The sequence below is a fragment of the Rhinopithecus bieti genome, unplaced genomic scaffold (genome assembly GCF_001698545.2).
Source record: "Rhinopithecus bieti isolate Rb0 unplaced genomic scaffold, ASM169854v2 scaffold_7681, whole genome shotgun sequence".
NCBI lineage: Eukaryota > Metazoa > Chordata > Mammalia > Primates > Cercopithecidae > Rhinopithecus > Rhinopithecus bieti.
The window spans coordinates 2,146,289-2,169,420 of NW_016806571.1; the positions used below are offsets into that span (position 1 = coordinate 2,146,289).

The 23,132-nt window shown below is 41.0% G+C and overlaps 1 protein-coding gene across 1 annotated transcript in view; it reads left to right on the forward strand.

The window, feature by feature from the left end:
• APOB (apolipoprotein B) overlaps window positions 1-22,450 on the forward strand; it is a 42,424-nt gene extending 19,974 nt beyond the window's left edge. Inside the window, 16 exon segments of the mRNA XM_017876834.1 lie at window positions 553-720; window positions 1,196-1,407; window positions 4,333-4,515; window positions 5,126-5,247; window positions 7,070-7,280; window positions 8,183-8,358; window positions 8,468-8,655; window positions 9,135-9,280; window positions 10,226-10,599; window positions 11,116-13,516; window positions 13,518-18,685; window positions 19,090-19,204; window positions 19,308-19,479; window positions 20,419-21,835; window positions 21,838-21,858; window positions 21,861-22,450. Of these exon segments, the coding sequence (XP_017732323.1) occupies window positions 553-720; window positions 1,196-1,407; window positions 4,333-4,515; window positions 5,126-5,247; window positions 7,070-7,280; window positions 8,183-8,358; window positions 8,468-8,655; window positions 9,135-9,280; window positions 10,226-10,599; window positions 11,116-13,516; window positions 13,518-18,685; window positions 19,090-19,204; window positions 19,308-19,479; window positions 20,419-21,835; window positions 21,838-21,858; window positions 21,861-22,021 (11,235 nt within the window). The 3' untranslated portion in view covers window positions 22,022-22,450.
• The last annotated feature ends 682 nt before the right edge of the window (window positions 22,451-23,132 follow it).

Sequence of the window (23,132 nt, forward strand, 5' to 3'; positions counted from 1 at the left end):
ATTCACTATCTAAATTGCTATAATTTTTATTATTAATTTATTAATAAAAGGAAATATATAAATGTATTCCTATGGCTTGATAAAAAAAAATGTTGACTTTAAGAAAACAGGTCTCAAGCTATTTTATGGAAATACTATTTAAAAAATAAAACCCAATGCAAACTGATATTTTAAAAAATGATTTTATCATAATATATTTCAAGTATACCTTCACTTACAGTCAGACTCCAGAACACCAGAATTAAGCCATGACATATATGATACTTAAAGTCCATAAAGCTCTGAGGCCCAGCAATATTCTTAAGAGCCTTCTGAATCTAGTTGAAAATGACATGATATTTATCTAGTGAATTTTCTTCTATCCTGATTCACTGAAAATGGTAAAAACATCAGTTTGATCTTTATTTATCAACCTATTCAGCTCATCAAAATATGCTAGTCCTTCCTTTCTAGATAAAGAGGAATTACTCTCCAATGTATGGAAGGTTGCATTTAACAAAACTGACTTTAAAAAGACTTACTTTTATTTGCTCTCCCCTGTTGGGTCTATAGATTGGAGAGGTCATCAGGAAGGGCTCAAAGAACGACTTTTTTCTTCACTACATCTTCATAGAGAATGCCTTTGAACTCCCCACTGGAGCTGGATTACAGTTGCAAATATCTTCATCTGGAGTCACTGCTCCTGGAATCAAGGCTGGAGTGAAACTGGAAGTAGCCAATGTAAGATTCTGTTTGCCTTTTGATTTCTTAGGTTATTATTTTCTTCCAGAGTGGGTTTCTTGTCAAAACACATTTTAAAATGTGTTTTCAGTTCAAGACAAAATGCATCATCAGTGTAATCATCTTATTATTTTTTATGAAAAACTTTAAGCTTCCACCAGAATGCACCACCTCACTAGCTCCAGTAGTGGTATGGCCATAAGACAAGAACTCAGTTCTCTCAATAAATGAGTATTCCTATCATCTTTTTAAACTGATTTTGCCTAATGTTAACTCAGGTACTTTCTAGTTCTGGGTAGTGTAGTCCAACTCTAGAGAACTGAGAACTTGCTTTCCTTCTTCCAAACAAATCCCAGTAATGTTTCCAAAGGTGTGAGTTATCCAGGAAGTGTTTGCCCGGAGGTGAGAAAGGTGGTTGATCTGACTGACAGGGGACTGAAGTATTTAACTGAATGGGTTGTTTTCTGACTTATAGATGCAGGCCGAACTGGTGGCAAAACCCTCCGTGTCTGTGGAGTTTGTGACAAATATGGGCATCATCATTCCAGACTTCGCTAGGAGCGGGGTCCAGATGAACACCAACTTCTTCCACGAGTCAGGCCTGGAGGCTCGTGTTGCCCTAAAAGCTGGGCAGCTGAAGTTTATCATTCCTTCCCCAAAGAGACCAGTCAAGCTGTTAAGTGGAAGGTAATTCTTTCAGCCAAGTCTGCCTAGCCAGTTTGAAAGAGAGAACAGAGAATGTATCTGCAGGATTTCGCTAGGCTAAACAGTTGATTGAGATCATTCAGGTCCTGAGGAAGTGGGAGAGAAATAGAGAGGAGAGATTCCGGGTTACCTATTTTAATTCTCGCCTACACTTACTACATAACTACATAATTACCTTTCTTCTACTTTCCACATTTTACTAAATTGTCCTTTATCTTTCTGCTTTGAGACTTATTAAGACCTACTGCTTAATTAGTTTTTATTAACTTGTGATTTTTTGTTATCTATTTGTTTTGAGAATGAAGAAACAATAGCTCCGGAGAGATCATCTTTGGGAAATGAATTATTTTTCACCCCCAAAATTACCTAAGAACATATTGATTTGAGGTAGCTAGCTCAGTAGGTAAAGCGTGAAACTCCTAACCTCGTGATAATGGGATACAGACTCTTATGGAGAGTTCCATTTTAAGTGGCACCCTCAACCATTGATTTACCTTAGTTTTCATATTTTAGACACTTCATGTGTTCATTCAAAAATAATATTTAATTGGCCAGCCACAGTGGTTCACGCCTGTAATCCCAGCACTTTGGGAGCCCCAGGTGGATGGATAGCTTGAGCCCAGGTGTTCAGAGAGCAGCCTGGGCAACATGGCAAAACCCCATCTCTACAAAACAAAAAATAACAAAATTAGCTAGACATGGTGGTGCATGCCTGTAGTTCCAGCTACTCAGAAGACTGAGATGGGAGGATCGATTGAGCCCAGGAGTTCAAGCCTTCAGTGAACCATGCTTGCACCACTGCACTCCAGCTTGGGTGACAGAGCAAGACCCTGTCTCACAGAAGCCAAATATAGTATATTTAATTGCTTAATATGTGCCATATATGTTGAGTGAGACATGCAAGGTCCCTGACCTTTGAATGCTTACATTTTATAAGGGAGACACACAATAAAGCAAGCAGTAATCATAGAGTAAGGGCTAAGTTATAGAAAGTATTAGAATACCATGAAATTTTATATCATGTAACCTGTGCTAGTCAGGGAATGCATTCTGAAGCAAGTGTACTTGACCTGATAACTGAGGATTGTGTCAGAGTCATTTAGACAAAGGAGAAAGGAGTGAGTGTTCCAGGCAAAAGGAAAAGCAGGTAATGGCCTGAAGGTAAAGGAATATGGTTCAAGGAACTGGAAGAAGTGCTTAAGGTGCTCAGGGAACGTAAGTGAGAGATGACAGGGAGAGGTAGGCAGGGGAGAGACCATCCCCAACCATGGAAGCCATCCTAAGGAGTCTGGACTCTTTTGAAGGCACAGGAGTTGAAGAGGGGAGCAGAAATAAGATGGGGTGATGTTTTAGAAGAAATACTCTGACTCCAGTGTGGAAAATGGGTGGGAAGGAGGCACAGCTGGACACAAAGAGACCATTGGGCATCTCTTACGATCCTGTGTGGCTAAGAGCTGATAATGGTCTGCAATGGAGGAAAGCCAGGGATAGAAAGGAGTAAGCAGATTCTAGAACTTTCTAAGAGGCAGAATCATAAGTACTGGGTGATTAATTGGGTATGGGCACAGGGAAAAAGAAAGAAGAAAAGAGGAAGGAGGCGCCCTTCACTTAAATAAGAACTATAGCAGGAAAGCTTCTGGTTTCAAGGAAGGTGACAAATTCAGTTTTGGATGTGCTGCATTTGATGTCCTATGAAACAACCAGTTTAGAAATCTAGTGGCAAATAGACCTGTGGATCTGAGCCCAGTAAAGAGGCTTGGGCTCCACATATGGATTTGGGAATCATTAGTATACAGAGGTTGTTGTGGTTAAACAGCAACTGGTGTAGAGTGAGACATGAGAGATGAGGACAGAAATATGGAGAAGACAAACATGTAAAGGAAGAAGAGGAATAACCAGCAATGAGTTAGAAGAAGTGACCAGAGAAGCAGAAGGAGAACCAAAGCCACAAAAGGTCGCAGAAGCCAAAGAGCAGCCATGGGGGCGATCACCCCATGGGTAGGCAAAAGTTGGCATTAGGACTCCAGCACATCAGCAAAGCTTGGTCTTATGGCACCCCCAACTTGGAGGAGCAATACTTGTAGGAAAATGTGCTATTTCAAAGAAAGCATCCTTAGAAAAAAACAGGCCAATGTTGAACTTTATTACATATACTAAGTTTTTAAGTACACACTTGGAAGGAAGGTGCCATCATCTCTTCAGATGTGAGAGGCTCCAGGGTCTCAGTCTGGTCATGAGTGTGCAACTCTACTGAAGGCTTCTGGGAGGACAAGGAAGATAAAACCTAAATATGCCCATTGGATGTAGGAGCAAGGAGGGCATTAGAGACATTGATGAAAGCATTTTCAGAAGATGGAATGAGCAATCAGAACACAGTTTAGTGCAGCACATCGGGAGGAAGTGGAGACTGCAAAGGCAGACAACTGTTGATAGTGAGGAAGACAAGAGAAAGCAAGAAAAGAAAGAAAGGAGCGTAGGCGAGGGGCACAGGGGAAGAGACTTGAGTGTGCTTAATGCAGGTGGAAGGAAGCAGTAGAGAGTAGGGGATTTCATATGAAAGAGACAGTTTCTCTTGCCCTGCATCGTAGGAAGGAAGGGGCACACTGAAGTTCAGCCCCAGTGAACTTAACATCTCTGAGCCTCTGCTTCTGTAAAATGAGAACCATAAGCCTACTGTTGTGGGGATTACAGGAAACAGATGGAAAGAACTCAGCCAGAAGCTCCAGAGTCACTCTCATGTCTTGTCATATTGATGTTCTAATATTATTTGTTTCTCAGTAAATCAAACAGAGATAGGTGTGGACTGAGGGAAGACAAGGATAAGGGGGTATTTACACCCTGAGAATTTGTGATGTTCATTTTGATTCATGACTTGGCAATAACTCAGGTATTTTTGTTCTTCACCAGCAACACGTTACATTTGGTCTCTACCACCAAAACAGAGGTGATCCCACCTCTCATCGAGAACAGGCAGTCCTTGTCAGTTTGCAAGCAGCTCTTTACTGGCCTGAATTACTGCACCTCAAGCGCTTACTCCAACGCCAGTTCCACAGACTCCGCCCCCTACTATCCGCTGACCGGGGACACCAGGTTAGAGATGCTCAGTGCCTGGCCCAGCATTTTCTCACCTTCTACATCATGGCCACCTAGCATGGCACAGGAAAAAAATGCTCTGTGTTGTAAGCCCCTGTCACTAGCCTTCTGGGTTTGCACCATCTTTGGGTATTTAAAGCAGGGTCCTCTGGCCAACACGTTGGGTGTCCCCTTTTGCTTCCTTGTATACAGGACAGGATCACAGCACAGATCCCAATTTGCTCCTAATTCAGTGTCCATATTTCTGAGCCTCCAGACCCATTGCTATGAACTTCCTGGAGCCCATCAATGAGGCTGAAGCCTTCACCACACTTAGGTGGCTCCCTGTCTTCAGCCCCCAAGTTCCAGTGCTTGTTCTCAGCTTTGCTGAAACAACCAGCCAACTCCTGCTCTGCTTGTCCAAAGTCTTGGGAATCCTGGTGTCTGCCCTTGCCTTGGGTTCTTGTAGGACTGAGGGATCAAAAAGATCATCTTAGTTAAGGGCAAGAGACAATGTTAAAATAAGGACCATAATTTTGTTGCATTTGAGGCTGAATTGTTTTGGGGACATTATCTCCATCCTTGAAAGCTCTAACATTATGCACTGTCTTCACTGTAACATCTTCAGATTAGAGCTGGAACTGAGGCCTACAGGAGAGGTTGAGCAGTATTCTGTCAGTGCAACCTATGAGCTCCAGAGAGAGGACAGAGCCTTGGTGGACACCCTGAAGTTTGTAACTCAAGCAGAAGGTGAGTATTCAAAACACAGCTGCTTCATCTCTGCTCACAGTCTAAGGTTCAGAATTCATGAGGAGAACACATGTAATTTAACCTATTTAACAAATATTAACTGAGTACCCAATAAGTGGCAGTCCTATTTTAAGACCTGGGGCTAGAACAGTGAATAATGGAGTCTCTGCCTTCGTGGAAGTTACAGTGAACAACCAAACAAGTTAATATTTGGAGTGTCAGATCAGTACTGGGGAGGAAAACAGAGCATAGACTGGTCTAGGGAAGGCTAGGAGTAAGAGGGAGGAAGAAGGGCAGGGAAAGCAGTGCATTTGGAATAATAAGGGAAAGTCTCCCTGGTAAAGTGAGTATAAGGAGACCTAACAGAGATAAGGGGAGAAGCAGTGTGGTAAGACTGTTATAGGCAGAGGGACCAGCAGGTGCAAAGGCCCTGAGGCTGACATATTGCTGCCATGTTTCAAGGAAAGGAAGGAAGCCAGTATGGCTGGAGCAGAAAGACCAGGGAGAAAAGAGGTAGAAGATGAGGACAGAGAGATACGGAGAGATGAAGGAAGGGTGACCTCATAGGCCATGGTAAGAACTTTGGCTTCTTCCTATGAATTAAATGAAAGCCACTGGGGAGTCCTCATGATTTGATTTATGTTTATGTTGAGAAAAGACTATGGGGAGACAAGGGCAGAGAAACTACTGTGTAGGTTATCACAATAATCCAGGCAGGAATCAGTGCTGTTTTGGATTAGGACAATGGTAGAGGAGATATGAGAAGGGGTTGGATTCTGGCCATATTTCGAAGATTAGGCTGACAAGATTTGCTGATACAGTGGATGTTGAGTGTCAGAGGAAAAGGGGAATGAGGACAAACCTAAGGTTTTTGGCCTGGGCAACTGGAAAACAGAGCTTCCATTTATTGAGATGGAAAGGGCTACTGGAGAAGCAGGTTTTAGGGAATGGGGCAAATTTAGGTGTTCTCTTTGGAAAAATTTTTATATAGGGATAGCGTATCACAGAATTAAACTAGGAAGAAAATCCCATGAGAGAAAGCACTGGGGGAGCAGGGCATGCTGGGGAAATCGTGTTTGGTAAACATTGTTTTACAAAGGATATAAAATGGACGAGCCTATGGATCCAAGGATGCCTGGGAAGCTTGTTACAAAGAAAGGGGGAGTCGGGCAGACAGAGCCCAGGGCAAGGGCAGCAAGGAACCAGGAAAGGCATCTTGGATGGAAAGTAATATAGGGATGTCATGTCTTCCTGGTCCAGAAGGACTGTGAGCCTTTGCTGTTCCACAAACAAGCTAAGTGCTCCCCATTTCAGGGCCTTTGTATTCCTGGCCCTCTGCCTGGAATGTTCTCCTCCCAGAACTCAGAATAGCTCCAACCTCTCTTCATTCTGATCTCTGCCCACATGTGCCCTTATCAGAGAGAACTTCTCTGACCACCAAGTATGAAATAACACTTCTTCTATCCCTTTCTTTTATCCTTGTATCCAGTTTTACTCTTCTTCATAACATTCATTACCATCTGACATAAGCAAGTTACTTGTTTATTGCCTGTATACCTCCCCCACTAGAAGGTAAGCCCCATGAAAGCAAGGACTCCCCAGTGCCAAGAGCAGTGTCCAGCACATAATAGGCTCATAACAGGCAATCCATAAAGACTTGCATAGACGAATACCACTGAGTTTAAAATTTTCAGTAAAATCCTGAATTGTGTTTTTGTTTAAGTACATTAATTCCTTGGAGTTTCTCTACCTTTTCCTCTCTTTCCTTCCAAAACATAGCTTCCTACCATACATCTCTTGATTCTCTTATATGCTTGTCCAGGTGTGAAGCAGACTGAGGCTACCATGGCATTCAAATATAATCGGCAGAGTATGACCTTGTCCAGTGAAGTCCAAATTCCGGATTTTGATGTTGACCTCGGAACAATCCTCAGAGTTAATGATGAATCTACTGAGGGCAGAAAGTCTTACAGACTCACCCTGGACATTCAGAACAAGAAAATTACTGAGGTCACCCTCATGGGCCACCTAAGGTAAGGAAGGCTGAGAGTCATCTGACCTGCACTGCAGGCCTGGGTGGTTCTTTTCATTATTCCTCTTCTACTTTATACCTGACCAAGCCATGTTCACCCCAGTCTACAATCAGAGTGGCAGATAGACCCCTTAACATTTTCTTTTTTTTTTTTTTTTTTTTTTGAGACGGAGTCTCACTCTGTTACCAGGCTGGAGTGCAGTGGCACAATCTCGGCTTACTGCAACCTCTGCCTCCTGAGTTCAAGTGATTCTCCTGCCTCAGCCTCCCAAGGAGCTGGAACTACAGGTGTGTGTGCCACCACACCCAGCTAATTTTTGTATTTTTAGTGTATACTGGGTTTCACCATATTGGCCAGGATGGTCTCGATCTCCTGATCTCGTGATCCACCTGCCTTGGGCTCCCAAAGTGCTGGGATTACAGGCATGAGCCACTGCGCCCGGCCGAGCCCTCAACATTTTAAGCCTCTGTGCATGTCCAGTTGGATTTTCCTACCATTTATCAGGCACTTACTATTCATGTATCAAGCACAGTGCTGGGTGCTTTAAAGAAAGTATCTCCGTCCTCACAATCAACTGCAAGGTCAGTGTGAGTCTACCTGTTTCATGGATAAGGAAATGGTAGCTCAGAGGGTTTAAATCATTTGGCCAAAGTCATAGAGCTAGTAAATAGCAGAACGGGATTCAGTTTTCAAAAAGCTTCTCTTTCTCCTAAACCTGCTTGCAAAGTCCTTAATTTGTGCTGAATGTTGGCTTCAGAAGTTAATGAGTTTGATCTGTGACCGTTTCTCTGAACCATCCTTGTATCTGGTTTTCATCACCGCAAATGGAACTTCTGTTTAATCCTGCATATCTCCTTCGAAAGGACAAAATCACTGGTGCCAACTGATTTTCTTTACCATAGTTGTGACACAAAGGAAGAAGGAAAAATCAAAGGTGTTATTTCCATACCCCGTTTGCAAGCAGAAGCCAGAAGTGAGATCCTCACCCACTGGTCGCCTGCCAAACTGCTCCTCCAAATGGACTCATCTGCTACAGCTTATGGCTCCACAGTTTCCAAGAGGGTGGCGTGGCGTTACGGTACGTGTCTCTTCCCCTGTGTGAGGACTTCCAAAGTAATGCAGCTGTTGAGACCTGTGGTTACAGGCTGACCTAGTACCACTCACAACTCTTTCCTATGTATTTTCAGATGAAGAGAAGATTGAATTTGAATGGAACACAGGCACCAATGTAGATACCAAAAAAATGACTTCCAATTTCCCTGTGGATCTCTCTGAGTATCCTAGGAGCTTACATATGTATGCTGATAGACTCCTGGATCACAGAGTCCCTCAAACAGACATGACTTTCCGGCACATGGGTTCCAAATTAATAGTTGTAAGTATGAGTCTGCCAGTCAATAAATACATGGGTATAAGTGCTAATTACATCCTCAACTCTGAGCTAGGTGCAGGAAGGTATCCAAAGATGTATAAGACAGGCTTCCTTCCCCCCAGGGAATTCTTGGGAAGAAAAAAAACCTTTCACACATGTGTAGTTATCCAGTTACACAAAGCTGAATATGATACATATCAAAGAGATGCTACTAAGCAGAACAGTTCTTTGCCTGGTGGTATCGAAGGAAGCTTCAGGACACTAGCTAGGAGGCTGACTATGTTAGACATTCCTTTTATAAATATGGGCAGTGATCAGTGACTGTCAATGAAGATTCATAATTTTCTGTTACGTATTTTTAACATTCAGTGCATTGTCCTGCTAAATAATTAACTTGTCAAATCTGGATTTGTGCCTAATGTTCATTGCTCTTTGAGGCTCATCCACGCCCATTACCTTAAAAATCTCCTGTCATTTTGTAGGCAATGAACTCTTGGCTTCAGAAGGCATCTGGGAGTCTTCCTTATACCCAGACTTTACAAGACCACCTCAATAGCCTGAAGGAGTTGAACCTCCAGAACATGGGATTGCCAGACTTCCACATCCCAGAAAACCTCTTCTTAAAAAGGTAAAAGAAGAAACTGGCAAAGCTTCTTGAACCATGCAAAGTAAATGAAAGATTTTACATAGTATGATTTAGACATTTTTTTATTTAAATTTTTAAGGGAAATGATTTAAGCATTTTAAGGAGATTAATAACTGTAGTGCAAACGCTGTGGCATTTTTGCATTAGTAAACATGAGAATGCCAACCCTGTCAGGAAGAATCTAAGAAAGTAATTGAAGGATTCTGGTACTTTCATCCTAAGATATTTCATCAGTACAACCTGAATTGGAAGGTCATTCAGCTTTCTTCCATTATAAGCAAATTCTCCCTCTGACTGTGAAGAATTCAGAATGGCTAGAGGCATTATTGACTACATGCTTACTGTTAAGTTACAGAGAGTCAGAACAGCCATTGAGCACTAAATGGAGGCAGCATTCTGAGAAAATACTTTAACCCAGGCTTACTGAATTCCACACCTATGTTCTTTCCACAAATCAAGTTGCCTCAATTCAGTTTAGCAAATTTGTATCAAGTATCCCCTATGTGAAAAATGCTAGACTAGGTACAGTGAGAAGATAGAAATTGGATAAGATATAGTCCTTTCTCTCAGAAAGATACCATGTAGACACCAACAAATGACAAATAATTAATTACATAAGCAAAATTATGACATGCTCTTTGAGAAAGGTACAAGGGACTATGTAACTGTAAGAAGGAGGCAAATTGGCTCTGACTTAGGTGGGATGGTAATGATAATGAGTGGCTCTTAGAAGAGCTTTGTAAGGATTTGAGTGTTTGATAGGTGGAGGTAAAAGCAAAGGAGTCCAGGCATACGAGTAGCACAAGGAAAAGTGCAGAGCGGCTTCGGGAATGAGGCAGGAACAATATTGCTGTGAAGGTCAGAGGCAGAGAACTTTGAATGACTGATGTCTGACTGTAGGGATGTTGTCTTTGTTGTTCATTTCAGCGATGGCCGGGTCAAATATACCTTGAACAAGAACAGTTTGAAAGTTGAGATTCCTTTGCCTTTTGGTGGCAAATCCTCCAGAGATCTAAAGATGTTAGAGACTGTTAGGACACCAGCCCTCCACTTCAAGTCTGTGGATTTCCATCTGCCATCTCGGGAGTTTCAAGTCCCTACTTTTACCATTCCCAAGTTGTATCAACTGCAGGTGCCTCTCCTGGGTGTTCTAGACCTGTCCACAAATGTCTACAGCAACTTGTACAACTGGTCTGCCTCCTACACTGGTGGCAACACCAGCACAGACCATTTCAGCCTTCGGGCTCGTTACCACATCAAGGCTGACTCTGTGGTTGACCTGCTTTCCTACAATGTGCAAGGTGAGCTATGCTCAGGTAAAGGATGCACAGGGCTAGTTCATGGCAGGCTCTAAGAGGAGAGCCTCCTCCAGGGAGGAAAGGACTTTGGCTTTCTAGCAGATAATCTTCCTTGCTACTTGGAAGTCTTTTAAATCTTTTATTTTATTCAACAAATAGAAATATTTATTAAACATATCACATGTATTAAATATTCTAGTAGGCAGTAACAGAAAGTAGACAGATAAGCTAGCAATTACAATTCAGTGTGAGAGGTGCTATGATAGAGTGTAGTATATAAGTATAAGGTAGAGTAGAAGCACTCAGCAAGGGAACCTAAACAAAGGCTGTGGTGGTCAGGCAAGGCTTCCTGGAGGAGTGCCTTTTGCTATCAGATTTTATGTTTGCATTACAGGTAGAGGAGTCTATTGCACAACTGGCCCAGAAAAATGGGACTTTATTATTGAAAGACTTTCACACAGAGATTTCTCTGGAAATGTATTGCTTAATTTAACTAATGTCTTTTCATTTTTATGTTAGGATCTGGAGAAGCAACATATGACCACAAGAATACGTTCACACTATCATGTGATGGATCTCTACGCCACAAATTTCTAGATTCGAATATCAAATTCAGTCATGTAGAAAAACTTGGAAACAACCCAGTCTCAAAAGGTTTACTAATATTCGATGCATCTAGTTCCTGGGGACCACAAATGTCTGCTTCAGTTCATTTGGACTCAAAAAAGGAACAGCATTTGTTTGTCAAAGAAGTCAAGATTGATGGGCAGTTCAGAGTCTCTTCATTCTATGCTAAAGGCACATATGGCCTGTCTTGTCAGAGGGATCCTAATACTGGCCGGCTCAACGGAGAGTCCAACCTGAGATTTAACTCATCCTACCTCCAAGGCACCAACCAGATAACAGGAAGATATGAAGATGGAACCCTCTCCCTGATCTCCACCTCTGATCTGCAAAGTGGCATCATTAAAAATACTGCTTCCCTGAAGTACGAGAACTACGAGCTGACTTTAAAATCTGACACCAATGGGAAGTATAAGAACTTTGCCACTTCTAACAAGATGGATATGACCTTCTCTAAGCAAAATGCACTGCTGCGTTCCGAATATCAGGCCGATTACGAGTCATTGAGGTTCTTCAGCCTACTTTCTGGATCACTAAATTCCCATGGTCTTGAGTTAAATGCTGACATTTTGGGCACTGACAAAATTAACAGTGGTGCTCACAAGGCAACACTAAGGATTGGCCAAGACGGAGTATCTACCAGTGCAACGACCAACTTGAAGTATAGTCCCCTGGTGCTGGAGAATGAGCTGAATGCAGAGCTTGGCCTCTCTGGGGCGTCTATGAAATTAACAACAAATGGCCGCTTCAGGGAACACAATGCAAAATTCAGTCTAGATGGGAAAGCCGCCCTCACAGAGCTATCACTGGGAAGTGCTTATCAGGCCATGATTCTGGGTGTTGACAGCAAAAACGTTTTCAACTTCAAGATCAGTCGAGAAGGACTTAAGCTCTCAAACGACATGATGGGCTCATATGCTGAAATGAAATTTGACCACACAAACAGTCTGAACATTGCAGGCTTATCACTGGACTTCTCCTCAAAACTTGACAACATTTACAGCTCTGACAAGTTTTATAAGCAAACTTTTAATTTACAGCTACAGCCCTATTCTCTGGTAACGACTTTAAACAATAACCTGAAATACAATGCTCTGGATCTGACCAACAATGGGAAACTACGGCTAGAACCCCTGAAGCTGCATGTGGCTGGTAATCTAAAAGGAGCCTACCAAAATAATGAAATAAAACACATCTATACCATCTCTTCTGCTGCCTTATCAGCAAGCTACAAAGCAGACACTGTTGCTAAGGTTCAGGGTGTGGAGTTTAGCCATCGGCTCAACACAGACATCGCTGGGCTGGCTTCAGCCATTGACATTAGCACAAACTATAATTCAGACTCATTGCATTTCAGCAATGTCTTCCATTCTGTAATGGCTCCATTTACCATGACCATTGATACATATACAAATGGCAATGGGAAACTTGCTCTCTGGGGAGAACATACTGGGCAGCTGTATAGCAAATTCCTGTTGAAAGCAGAACCTCTGGCATTTACTTTCTCTCATGATTACAAAGGCTCCACAAGTCATCATCTCATGTCTAGGAAAAGCATCAGTACATCTCTTGAACACAAAGTCAGTGCCCTACTTACTCCAGCTGAGCAGACAGGCACCTGGAAACTCAAGACCCAATTTAACAACAATGAATACAGCCAGGACTTAGATGCTTACAACACTAAAGACAAAATTGGTGTGGAGCTTAGTGGACGAGCACTGGCTGACCTCACTCTACTAGACTACCCAATTGAAGTGCCACTTTTACTCAGTGAGCCCGTCAATGTCATTGATGCTTTAGAGATGAGAGATGCTGTTGAGAAACCCCGAGAATTTACAATTGTTGCTTTTGTAAAGTATGATAAAAACCAAGAAGTTCGCACCATTAACCTCCCATTTTTTGAGACCTTGCAAGAATATTTTGAGAGGAATCAACGAACTATTATAGTTGTACTGGAAAACATGCAGAGACACCTGAAGCGCATCAATATTGATCAATTTGTAAGAAAATACAGAGCAGCCCTGGGAAAACTCCCACAGCAAGCTAATGATTATCTGAATTCATTCAATTGGGAGAGACAAGTTTCACGTGCCAAGGAGAAACTGATTGCTCTTACAAAAAAGTATAGAATTACAGAAAATGATATACAAATTGCATTAGATGATGCCAAAATCAACTTTAATGAAAAACTATCTCAACTTCAGACATATATGATACAATTTGATCAGTATATTAAGGATAATTATGATTTACATGATTTGAAAATAGCTATTGCTAATATTATTGATCAAATCATTGAAAATTAAAAGTCTTGATGAGCACTATCATATCCGTGTAAATTTAGTAAAAACAATCCATGATCTACATGTGTTTATTGAAAATATAGATTTTAACAAAATTGGAAGTAGTACTGCATCCTGGATTCAAAATGTGGATACTAAGTACCAAATCAGAATCCAGATACAAGAAAAACTGCAGCATCTTAAGAGACACATACAGAATATAGACATCCAGCACCTAGCTGGAAAGTTAAAACAACACGTTGAGGCTATTGATGTTAGAGTGCTTTTAGATCAATTAGGAACTACAATTTCATTTGAAAGAATAAATGATGTTCTTGAGCATGTCAAACACTTTGTTATAAATCTTATTGGGGATTTTGAAGTAGCTGAGAAAATCAATGCCTTCAGAGCCAAAGTCCATGAGTTAATTGAGAGGTATGAAGTAGATCAACAAATCCAGGTTTTAATGGATAAATTAGTAGAGTTGGCCCACCAATACAAGTTGAAGGAGACTATTCAGAAGCTAAGCAATGTCCTACAACAAGTTAAGATAAAAGATTACTTTGAGAAATTGGTTGGATTTATTGATGATGCTGTCAAGCAACTTGATGAATTATCTTTTAAAACATTCATTGAAGATGTAAACAAATTCCTTGACATGTTGATAAAGAAATTAAAGTCATTTGATTACCATCAGTTTGTAGATGAAACAAATAACAAAATCCGTGAGCTGACTCAGAGACTCAATGGTGAAATTCAGGCTCTGGAACTACCACAAAAAGCTGAAGCATTAAAACTGTTTTTAGAGGAAACCAAGGCCACAGTCGCAGTGTATCTGGAAAGCCTACAGAACACCAAAATAACCTTAATCATCGATTGGTTACAGGATGCTTTAAATTCAGCATCTTTGGCTCACATGAAGGCCAAATTCCGAGAGACCCTAGAAGATACACGAGACCGAATATATCAAATGGACATTGAGAAGGAACTTCAACGATACCTGTCTCTGGTAGGCCAGGTTTATAGCACACTTGTCACTTACATTTCTGATTGGTGGACTCTTGCTGCTAAGAACCTTACTGACTTTGCAGAGCAGTATTCTATCCAAGATTGGGCTAAACATGTGAAAGCATTGGTAGAGCAAGGGTTCACTGTTCCTGAAATTAAGACCATCTTTGGGACCATGCCTGCCTTCGAAGTCAGTCTTCAGGCTCTTCAGAAAGCTACCTTCCAGACACCTGATTTCATAGTCCCCCTAACAGATTTGAGGATTCCATCAGTTCAGATAAACTTCAAAGAGTTAAAAGATATAAAAATCCCATCCAGGTTTTCCACACCAGAATTTACCATCCTTAACACCTTCCACATTCCTTCCTTTACAATTGACTTTGTAGAAATAAAAGTAAAGATCATCAGAACCATTGACCAGATGCTGAACAGTGAGCTGCAGTGGCCCATTCCAGAAGTATATCTCAGGGATCTGAAGGTGGAGGACATTCCTCTAGCGAGAATCACCCTGCCAGACTTCCATTTACCAGAAATCGCAATTCCAGAATTTGTAATCCCAAATCTCAACCTTAATGATTTTCAAGTTCCTGACCTTCACATACCAGAATTCCAGCTTCCCCACATCTCACACCCAATTGAAGTACCTACTTTTGGCAAGCTATATAGTATTTTGAAAATCCAATCTCCTCTTTTCACATTAGATGCAAATGCTGACATAGGGAATGGAACCACTTCAGCAAACGAAGCAGGTATTGCAGCTTCCATCACTGCCAAAGGAGAGTCCAAATTAGAAGTTCTCAATTTTGATTTTCAAGCAAATGCACAACTCTCAAACCCTAAGATTAATCCGCTGGCTCTGAAGGAGTTCGTGAAGTTCTCCAGCAAGTACCTGAGAACAGAGCATGGGAGTGAAATGCTGTTTTTTGGAAATGCTATTGAGGGAAAATCAAACACAGTGGCAAGTTTACACACGGAAAAAAATATACTGGAGCTTAGTAATGGAGTGATTCTCAAGATAAACAATCAGCTTACCCTGGATAGCAACACTAAGTACTTCCACAAATTGAACATCCCCAAACTGGACTTCTCTAGTCAGGCTGACCTGCGCAATGAGATCAAGACACTGTTGGAAGCTGGCCACATAGCATGGACTTCTTCTGGAAAAGGGTCATGGAAATGGGCCTGCCCCAGATTCTCAGATGAGGGAACACATGAATCACAAATTAGTTTCACCATAGAAGGACCCCTCACTTCCTTTGGACTGTCCAATAAGATCAATAGCAAGCACCTAAGAGTAAACCAAAACTTGGTTTATGAATCTGGCTCCCTCAACTTTTCTAAACTTGAAATTCAATCACAAGTTGATTCCCAGCATGTGGGCCGCAGTGTTCTAACTGCTAAAGGCACGGCACTTTTTGGAGAAGGGAAGGCAGAGTTTACTGGGAGGCATGATGCTCATTTAAATGGAAAGGTTATTGGAACTTTGAAAAATTCTCTTTTCTTTTCAGCCCGGCCATTTGAGATCACGACATCCACAAACAATGAAGGGAATTTGAAAGTTAGTTTTCCATTAAGGTTAACAGGGAAGATAGACTTCCTGAATAACTATGCACTGTTTCTGAGTCCCAGTGCCCAGCAAGCAAGTTGGCAAGTAAGTACTAGGTTCAATCAGTATAAGTACAACCAAAATTTCTCTGCTGGAAACAACCAGAACATTATGGAGGCCCACGCAGGAATAAATGGAGAAGGAAATCTGGATTTCTTAAGCATTCCTTTAACAATTCCTGAAATGCCTCTGCCTTACACAACAATCACAACCCCTCCACTGAAAGATTTCTCTCTATGGGAAAAAACAGGCTTGAAGGAATTCTTGAAAACAACAAAGCAATCATTTGATTTAAGTGTAAAAGCTCAGTATAAGAAAAACAAACACAGGCATTCCATCACAAATCCTTTGGCTGTGCTTTATGAGTTTACCAGTCAGAACATCAAATCCTTTGACAAGCATTTTGAAAAAGCCAGAAACAATGCATTAGATTTTGTCACCAAATCCTATAATGATGCAAAAATTAAGTTTGATAAGTACAAAGCTGAAAAATCTCATGACGAGCTCCCCAGGACCTTTCAAATTCCTGGATACACTGTTCCAGTTGTCAATGTTGAAGTGTCTCCATTCACTGTAGAGATGTTGGCATTTGGCTATGTGATTCCAAAAGCAATCAGCATGCCTAGTTTTACCATCCTAGGTTCTGACATCCGTGTGCCTTCATACACATTAATCCTGCCATCCTTAGAACTGCCAGTCCTTCAAGTCCCTAGAAATCTCAAGCTTTCTCTTCCAGATTTCAAGGAATTGTGTACCATAAGCCATATTTTTGTTCCTGCCATGGGCAATATTACCTTTGATTTCTCCTTTAAATCAAGTGTCATCTCACTGAATACCAATGCTGAAGTTTTTAACCAATCAGATATTGTTGCTCATCTCCTTTCTTCGTCTTCATCTGTCATTGACGCACTGCAGTACAAATTAGAGGGCACCACAAGATTGACAAGAAAAAGGGGATTGAAGTTAGCCACAGCTCTGTCTCTGAGCAACAAATTTGTGGAGGGTAGTCATGACAGTACTGTGAGCTTAACCAAGAAAAATATGGAAGCGTCAGTGGCAACAACTGCAAAAGTCCAAATTCCAATTTTGAGAATTAATTTCAAGCAAGAACTTAATGGAAATACCAAGTCAAAACCTACCGTCTCTTCCTCCATGGAATTTAAGTATGATTTCAATTCTTCAATGCTGTACTCTACCGCTAAAGGGGCAGTTGACCATAAGCTCATCTTGGAAAGCCTCACCTCTTACTTTTCCATTGAGTCATCTACCAAAGGAGATGTCAAGGGTTCGGTTCTTTCACGGGATTTTTCAGGAACTATTGCCAGTGAGGCCAACACTTACTTGAATTCCAAAAGCACACGGTCTTCAGTGAAGCTGCAGGGCACTTCCAAAATTGATGATATCTGGAACCTTGAAGTAAATGAAAATTTTGCTGGAGAAGCCACTCTCCAACGCATATATTCCCTCTGGGAGCACAGTATGAAAAACCACTTAAAGCTAGAGGGCCTCTTTTTCACAAATGGAGAACATACAAGCAAAGCCACCCTGGAACTCTCTCCATGGGAAATGTCAGCTTTTGTTCAGGTCCAGGCAAGTCAGCCCAATTCCTTCCTTGATATCCTCCACCTTGGCCAGGAAGTGGCCCTGAACACTAACACTAAGAACCAGAAGATCAGATGGAAAAATGAAGTCCGGGTTCATTCTGGGTCTTTCCAGAACCATGTTGAGCTTTCCAATGACCAAGAAAAGGCACACCTTGACATTGCAGGATCCTTAGAAGGACACCTAAGGTTCCTCAAAAATATCATCCTACCCGTCTATGGCAAGAGCTTATGGGACTTCCTAAAGCTGGATGTAACCACCAGCATTGGTAGGAGGCAGCATCTTCGTGTTTCAACTGCCTTTGTGTACACCAAAAACCCCAATGGCTATTCATTCTCCATCCCTGTAAAAGTTTTGGCTGATGAATTCATTATTCCTGGACTGAAACTAAATGATCTAAATTCAGTTCTTGTCATGCCTACATTCCATGTCCCATTTACAGATCTTCAGGTTCCATCCTACAAACTTGACTTCAGAGAAATAAAAATCTATAAGAAGCTGAGAACTTCATCATTTGCCCTCAATCTACCAGCACTCCCTGAGGTAAAATTCCCTGAAGTTGATGTGTTAACAAAATATTATCAACCAGAAGACTCCTTGATTCCCTTTTTTGAGATAACCGTGCCTGAATCTCAGTTAACTGTGTCCCAGTTCACGCTTCCAAAAAGTGTTTCAGTTGGCAGTGCTGTTTTGGATCTAAATGCGGTAGCCAACAAGATCGCAGACTTTGAGTTGCCCACCATCATCACGCCTGAGCAGACTATTGAGATTCCCTCCATTAAGTTCTCTGTACCTGCTGGAATTTTCATTCCTTCCTTTCGAGCACTGACTGCACACTTTGAGGTAGACTCTCCCCTGTATAATGCCACTTGGAGTGCCAGTTTGAAAAACAAAGCAGATCATGTCGAAACAGTCCTGGATTCCACGTGCAGCTCAACCATACAGTTCCTGGAATATAAACTAAATGGTAAGAAATATCCTGCCTCCTCTCCTAGATACTGTATATTTTCAATGAGAGTTATGAGTAAATAATTATGTATTTAGTTGTGAGTAGATGTACAATTACTCAATATCACAAAATTTTAAGTAAGAAAGGAGATACATGTGTACCCTACATGTAAAAACCAAACTGTAGAAAATCTAGTGCCATTCAAGACAAACAGCTTTAAAGAAAATGAATTTTTATGTAATTATTTTAGGACTAACAATGTCTTTTAGCTATTTATTTTAAAACAACTATGAGCTGTACATTGCATATTTTAAACATAAGTGAAGTATCTGGTTAGGATAAAATTCTCCCGGTTTTCACAATGAAAACGTCTATGTTTTACTGTTATGAATCTAATAAAATATAAAATCTCCCCTATACAGTTGTGGGAACACACAGAATCGAAGATGGTATGTTAGCCTCTAAGACTAAAGGAACATTTGCACACCAGGACTTCAGTGCAGAATATGAAGAAGATGGCAAATATGAAGGACTTCGGTATAGAGCTTTTATTGAAACTTTCCCCCTTTTGAAAACTCAGTGTGATTTTCATCATCTCCATACACCTTTCGTGATGGCTCATCTGTTTTTCTGCTTTCAGAGAATGGGAAAGAAAAGTGCACCTCGATATCAAAAGCCCAGCATTCACCGATCTCCATCTGCGCTACCAGAAAGACAAGAAAGGCGTCTCCACTTCAGCAGCCTCCCCAGCCATAGGTACCATGGGCATGGATGTGGATTTTTCCAAATGGAACATCCACTACAGCCCTCAGGTAAATACCACCTAATGAGTGACACGCCTCCAAGAGAGAATGGAGAATTGGGGCAGATACATTTAATTCAAGACCAAATATTCATTCAGTGATACCCCAAACTAGGTGAAAGACAGGCGGTAAGCAGCTTCTTCTCTGAGGAAATATTCTCTAGAAAGTATTACAACGAGTCCTTGATTGATTTTAATTTTTAGATGCACACATTACATCCTATCAGCACTGTTATTTATTAATTCTGGACAAATCCAGAAAGATGAGGGTTATACCTCATCATCTAAATCATAGGAAAGCTCAGCAATATGCAGGGTCTGTTTTTCAGAGAGTGGTGGTTTCTGAAGTATTTAAAACTTTAAAATTCTTCCCCACAATAGAATTGCTAGATGAGATACATCAAACTCCTCTCATGTCACTTACAAGCTCTGCCAGGGCCAAATCAACGGTGATGTTACTAGAGGAGAAGACCAAACATGGTTCTATTACTGTTACTAAGTTTGTCATAGGCTTGGAGAATGCGTACTGATATTGGGATTCTGGGTCTCTGCAGGGTGGGCTCCAACTTGCCTTTTTTGCTGCTTCTTCTTTCCCTATCTGTCATTTCCTGACTCTTCTTCTCTCTCCTCTTCTTTCTCTTCCCCCGCCTCCTCCTTTTCCAGTTTTCAGTCCCAGGAAGGTTTTAATGTTAAGTGTCACAATGTAAATGCCAAACACTAAGCATTTTTTTTCATCCTTTCTGGGGCATGTGATAAAGGGAAATTAACAACAGTAGACTTATTTAACAATAAAACAAACACACAAACGGACATATGAAAGATAAATCCCTTTCAGTATATGAAAGATTCTCTGATCTTTATTTTTAACTGCTAATGAAGTTTTAGTGTACTATATTATGTAATCGGAGTAATTGAAAACATGTTTTTTTTTTTTTTTTTTTACATTTAGTCCTCTCCAAATAAAAAACTCACCATATTCAAAACTGAGTTGAGGTTCCCGGAATCTGATGAGGAAATTCAGATCAAAGTTAATTGGGAAGAGGAGGCAGCTTCTGGCTTGCTAACCTCTCTGAAAGACAACATGCCTAAGGCCACAGGGGCCCTTTATGATTATGTCAACAAGTACCACTGGGAACACACAGGGCTCACCCTGAGAGAAGCGTCTTCAAAGCTGAGAAGAAATCTGCAGAGCAATGCTGAATGGGTTTATCAAGGAGCCATTAGGCAAATTGATGATATCGACCTGCAGTTCCGGAAAGCAGCCAGTGGCACCACTGGGACCTACCAAGAGTGGAAGGACAAGGCCCAGAATCTGTACCAAGAACTGTTGACTCAGGAAGGCCAAACCAGTTTCCAGGGACTCAAGGATAAGGTGTTTGATGGCTTGGTACGGGTTACTCAAGAATTCCATATGAAAGTCAAGCATCTGATTGACTCACTCATCGATTTTCTGAACTTCCCCAGATTCCAGTTCCCGGGGAAACCTGGGACATACACTCGAGAGGAACTTTGCACTATGTTCATAAGGGAGGTAGGTATGGTACTGTCCCAGGTATATCTGAAAGTCCATAATGGTTCAGAAATACTGTTTTCCTATTTCCAAGACCTAGTGATTACACTTCCTTTTGAGTTAAGGACACATAAACTAATAGATGTAATCTCAATGTATAGGGAATGGTTGAAAGTTTTATCAAAAGAAGCCCAAGAGGTATTTAAAGACATTCAGTCTCTCAAGACCACAGAGGTGCTACGTAATCTTCAGGACCTTTTACAATTCATTTTCCAACTAATAGAAGATAACATTAAACAGCTGAAAGAGATGAAATTTACTTATCTTATTAATTATATCCAAGATGAGATCAACACAATTTTCAACGATTATATCCCATATGTTTTTAAATTGTTGAAAGAAAACCTATGCCTTAATCTTCATAAGTTCAATGAATTTATTCAAAACGAGCTTCAGGGAGCTTCTCAAGAGTTACAGCAGATCCATCAATACATTATGGCCCTTCGTGAAGAATATTTTGATCCAAGTGTAGTTGGCTGGACAGTGAAATATTATGAACTTGAAGAAAAGATAGTCAGGCTGATCAAGAACCTGTTAGTTGCTCTTAAGGACTTCCATTCTGAATATATTGTCAGTGCCTCTGACTTTACTTCCCAACTCTCAAGTCAAGTTGAGCAATTTCTGCACAGAAATATTCAGGAATATCTTAGCATCCTTACCGATACAGATGGAAAAGGGAAAGAGAAGATTGCAGAGCTTTCTACCACTGCTCAGGAAATAATTAAAAGCCAGGCCATTGCGATGAAGGAAATAATTTCTGATTACCATCAGCAGTTTAGATATAAACTGCAAGATTTTCAGACCAACTCTCTGATTACTATGAAAATTTATTGCTGAATCCAAAAGATTGATTGACCTGTCCATTCAAAACTACCACACATTTTTGATATACATCATGGAGTTACTGAAAAAGCTGCAATCAACCACACTCATGAACCCCTACGTGAAGCTTGCTCCAGGAGAACTTACTATCATCCTCTAATTTTTTAAAAGCAATCTTCATTTATCCTTCTGTTCCAATTGAACTTTCACATAGCACAGAAAAAATTCAAACTGCCTATATCGATAAAACCATACAGTGAGCCAGCCCTGCAGTAGGCAGTAGGCTACAAGCAGAAACACATATGAATTGGACCTGCACCAAAGCTGGCACCAGGGCTCTGAAGGTCTCTGAACTCAGAAGGATGGCATTTTTTGCAAGTTAAAGAAAATCGGGATCTGAGTTATTTTGCTAAACTTGGGGGAGGAGGAACAAATAAATGGAGTCTTTATTGTGTATCATACCACTCAATGTGGCTCACTTGTATTGAAAGACAGTGAAATGAGGGCATTGACACAAATGTTCGGGCACAGCAAAACCTCTAGAACATATAGTGTGATTTAAGTTACAGAATAAAAATGGAAACAGAGAGATTGTAAAGGGAAATATTTTGCAAAAATATTTTAAAAGATGAGGTAATTGTCTTTTTTATAATTAAATATTTTATAATTCAATATTTTATGAATAGTTAAAAGATGAGAGAAAATTTAAAAGATGTGGTAATTGATCTCAGGAATTGGATTTGCCAAGTGAGAAGGAAAAAATATTCACAAAGGCTTGTACATACTTTGATCCTGAGGAACACCTCTGGTGTCTTCGCGTGCCGCATAGTCTTCCTCATTGACAGTCTGCCTTTGCAAGGCAAGGCTCTTGGGTAGGCCTTGAGATGAAACAACAGGTCCTTTATTTCACTCAGCCTGCCAGGAGTGGAAAAGGAATGGCTAGGAAGTCCTAGCCCCAAGGGCTTCATGGCAATAAGGACCCCAGATGTCTCCCTGGAGCTCTGCCAGGATCCATTCAAGGCAAAGAAAGTATGATCGGGAGAGGAGGGGTGGAGATGTAGATTCCTAACAGTTCTGCAACCCAGCATACATGTATGCTCTTTAGGCTCTTAAGCACCCTTATTTTTCTAAATGTAATATCCAACAATCCCAAGTGTAATAAAAACCCAAGGGTTTCTCCTGCCACATCCACTCACTTCAAACTCTGATTTTAAACATTGGAAATGTCCAGTCAGAGCCTCCAAGCTGAGCTCCAGAAAGAGAAAGCTGCA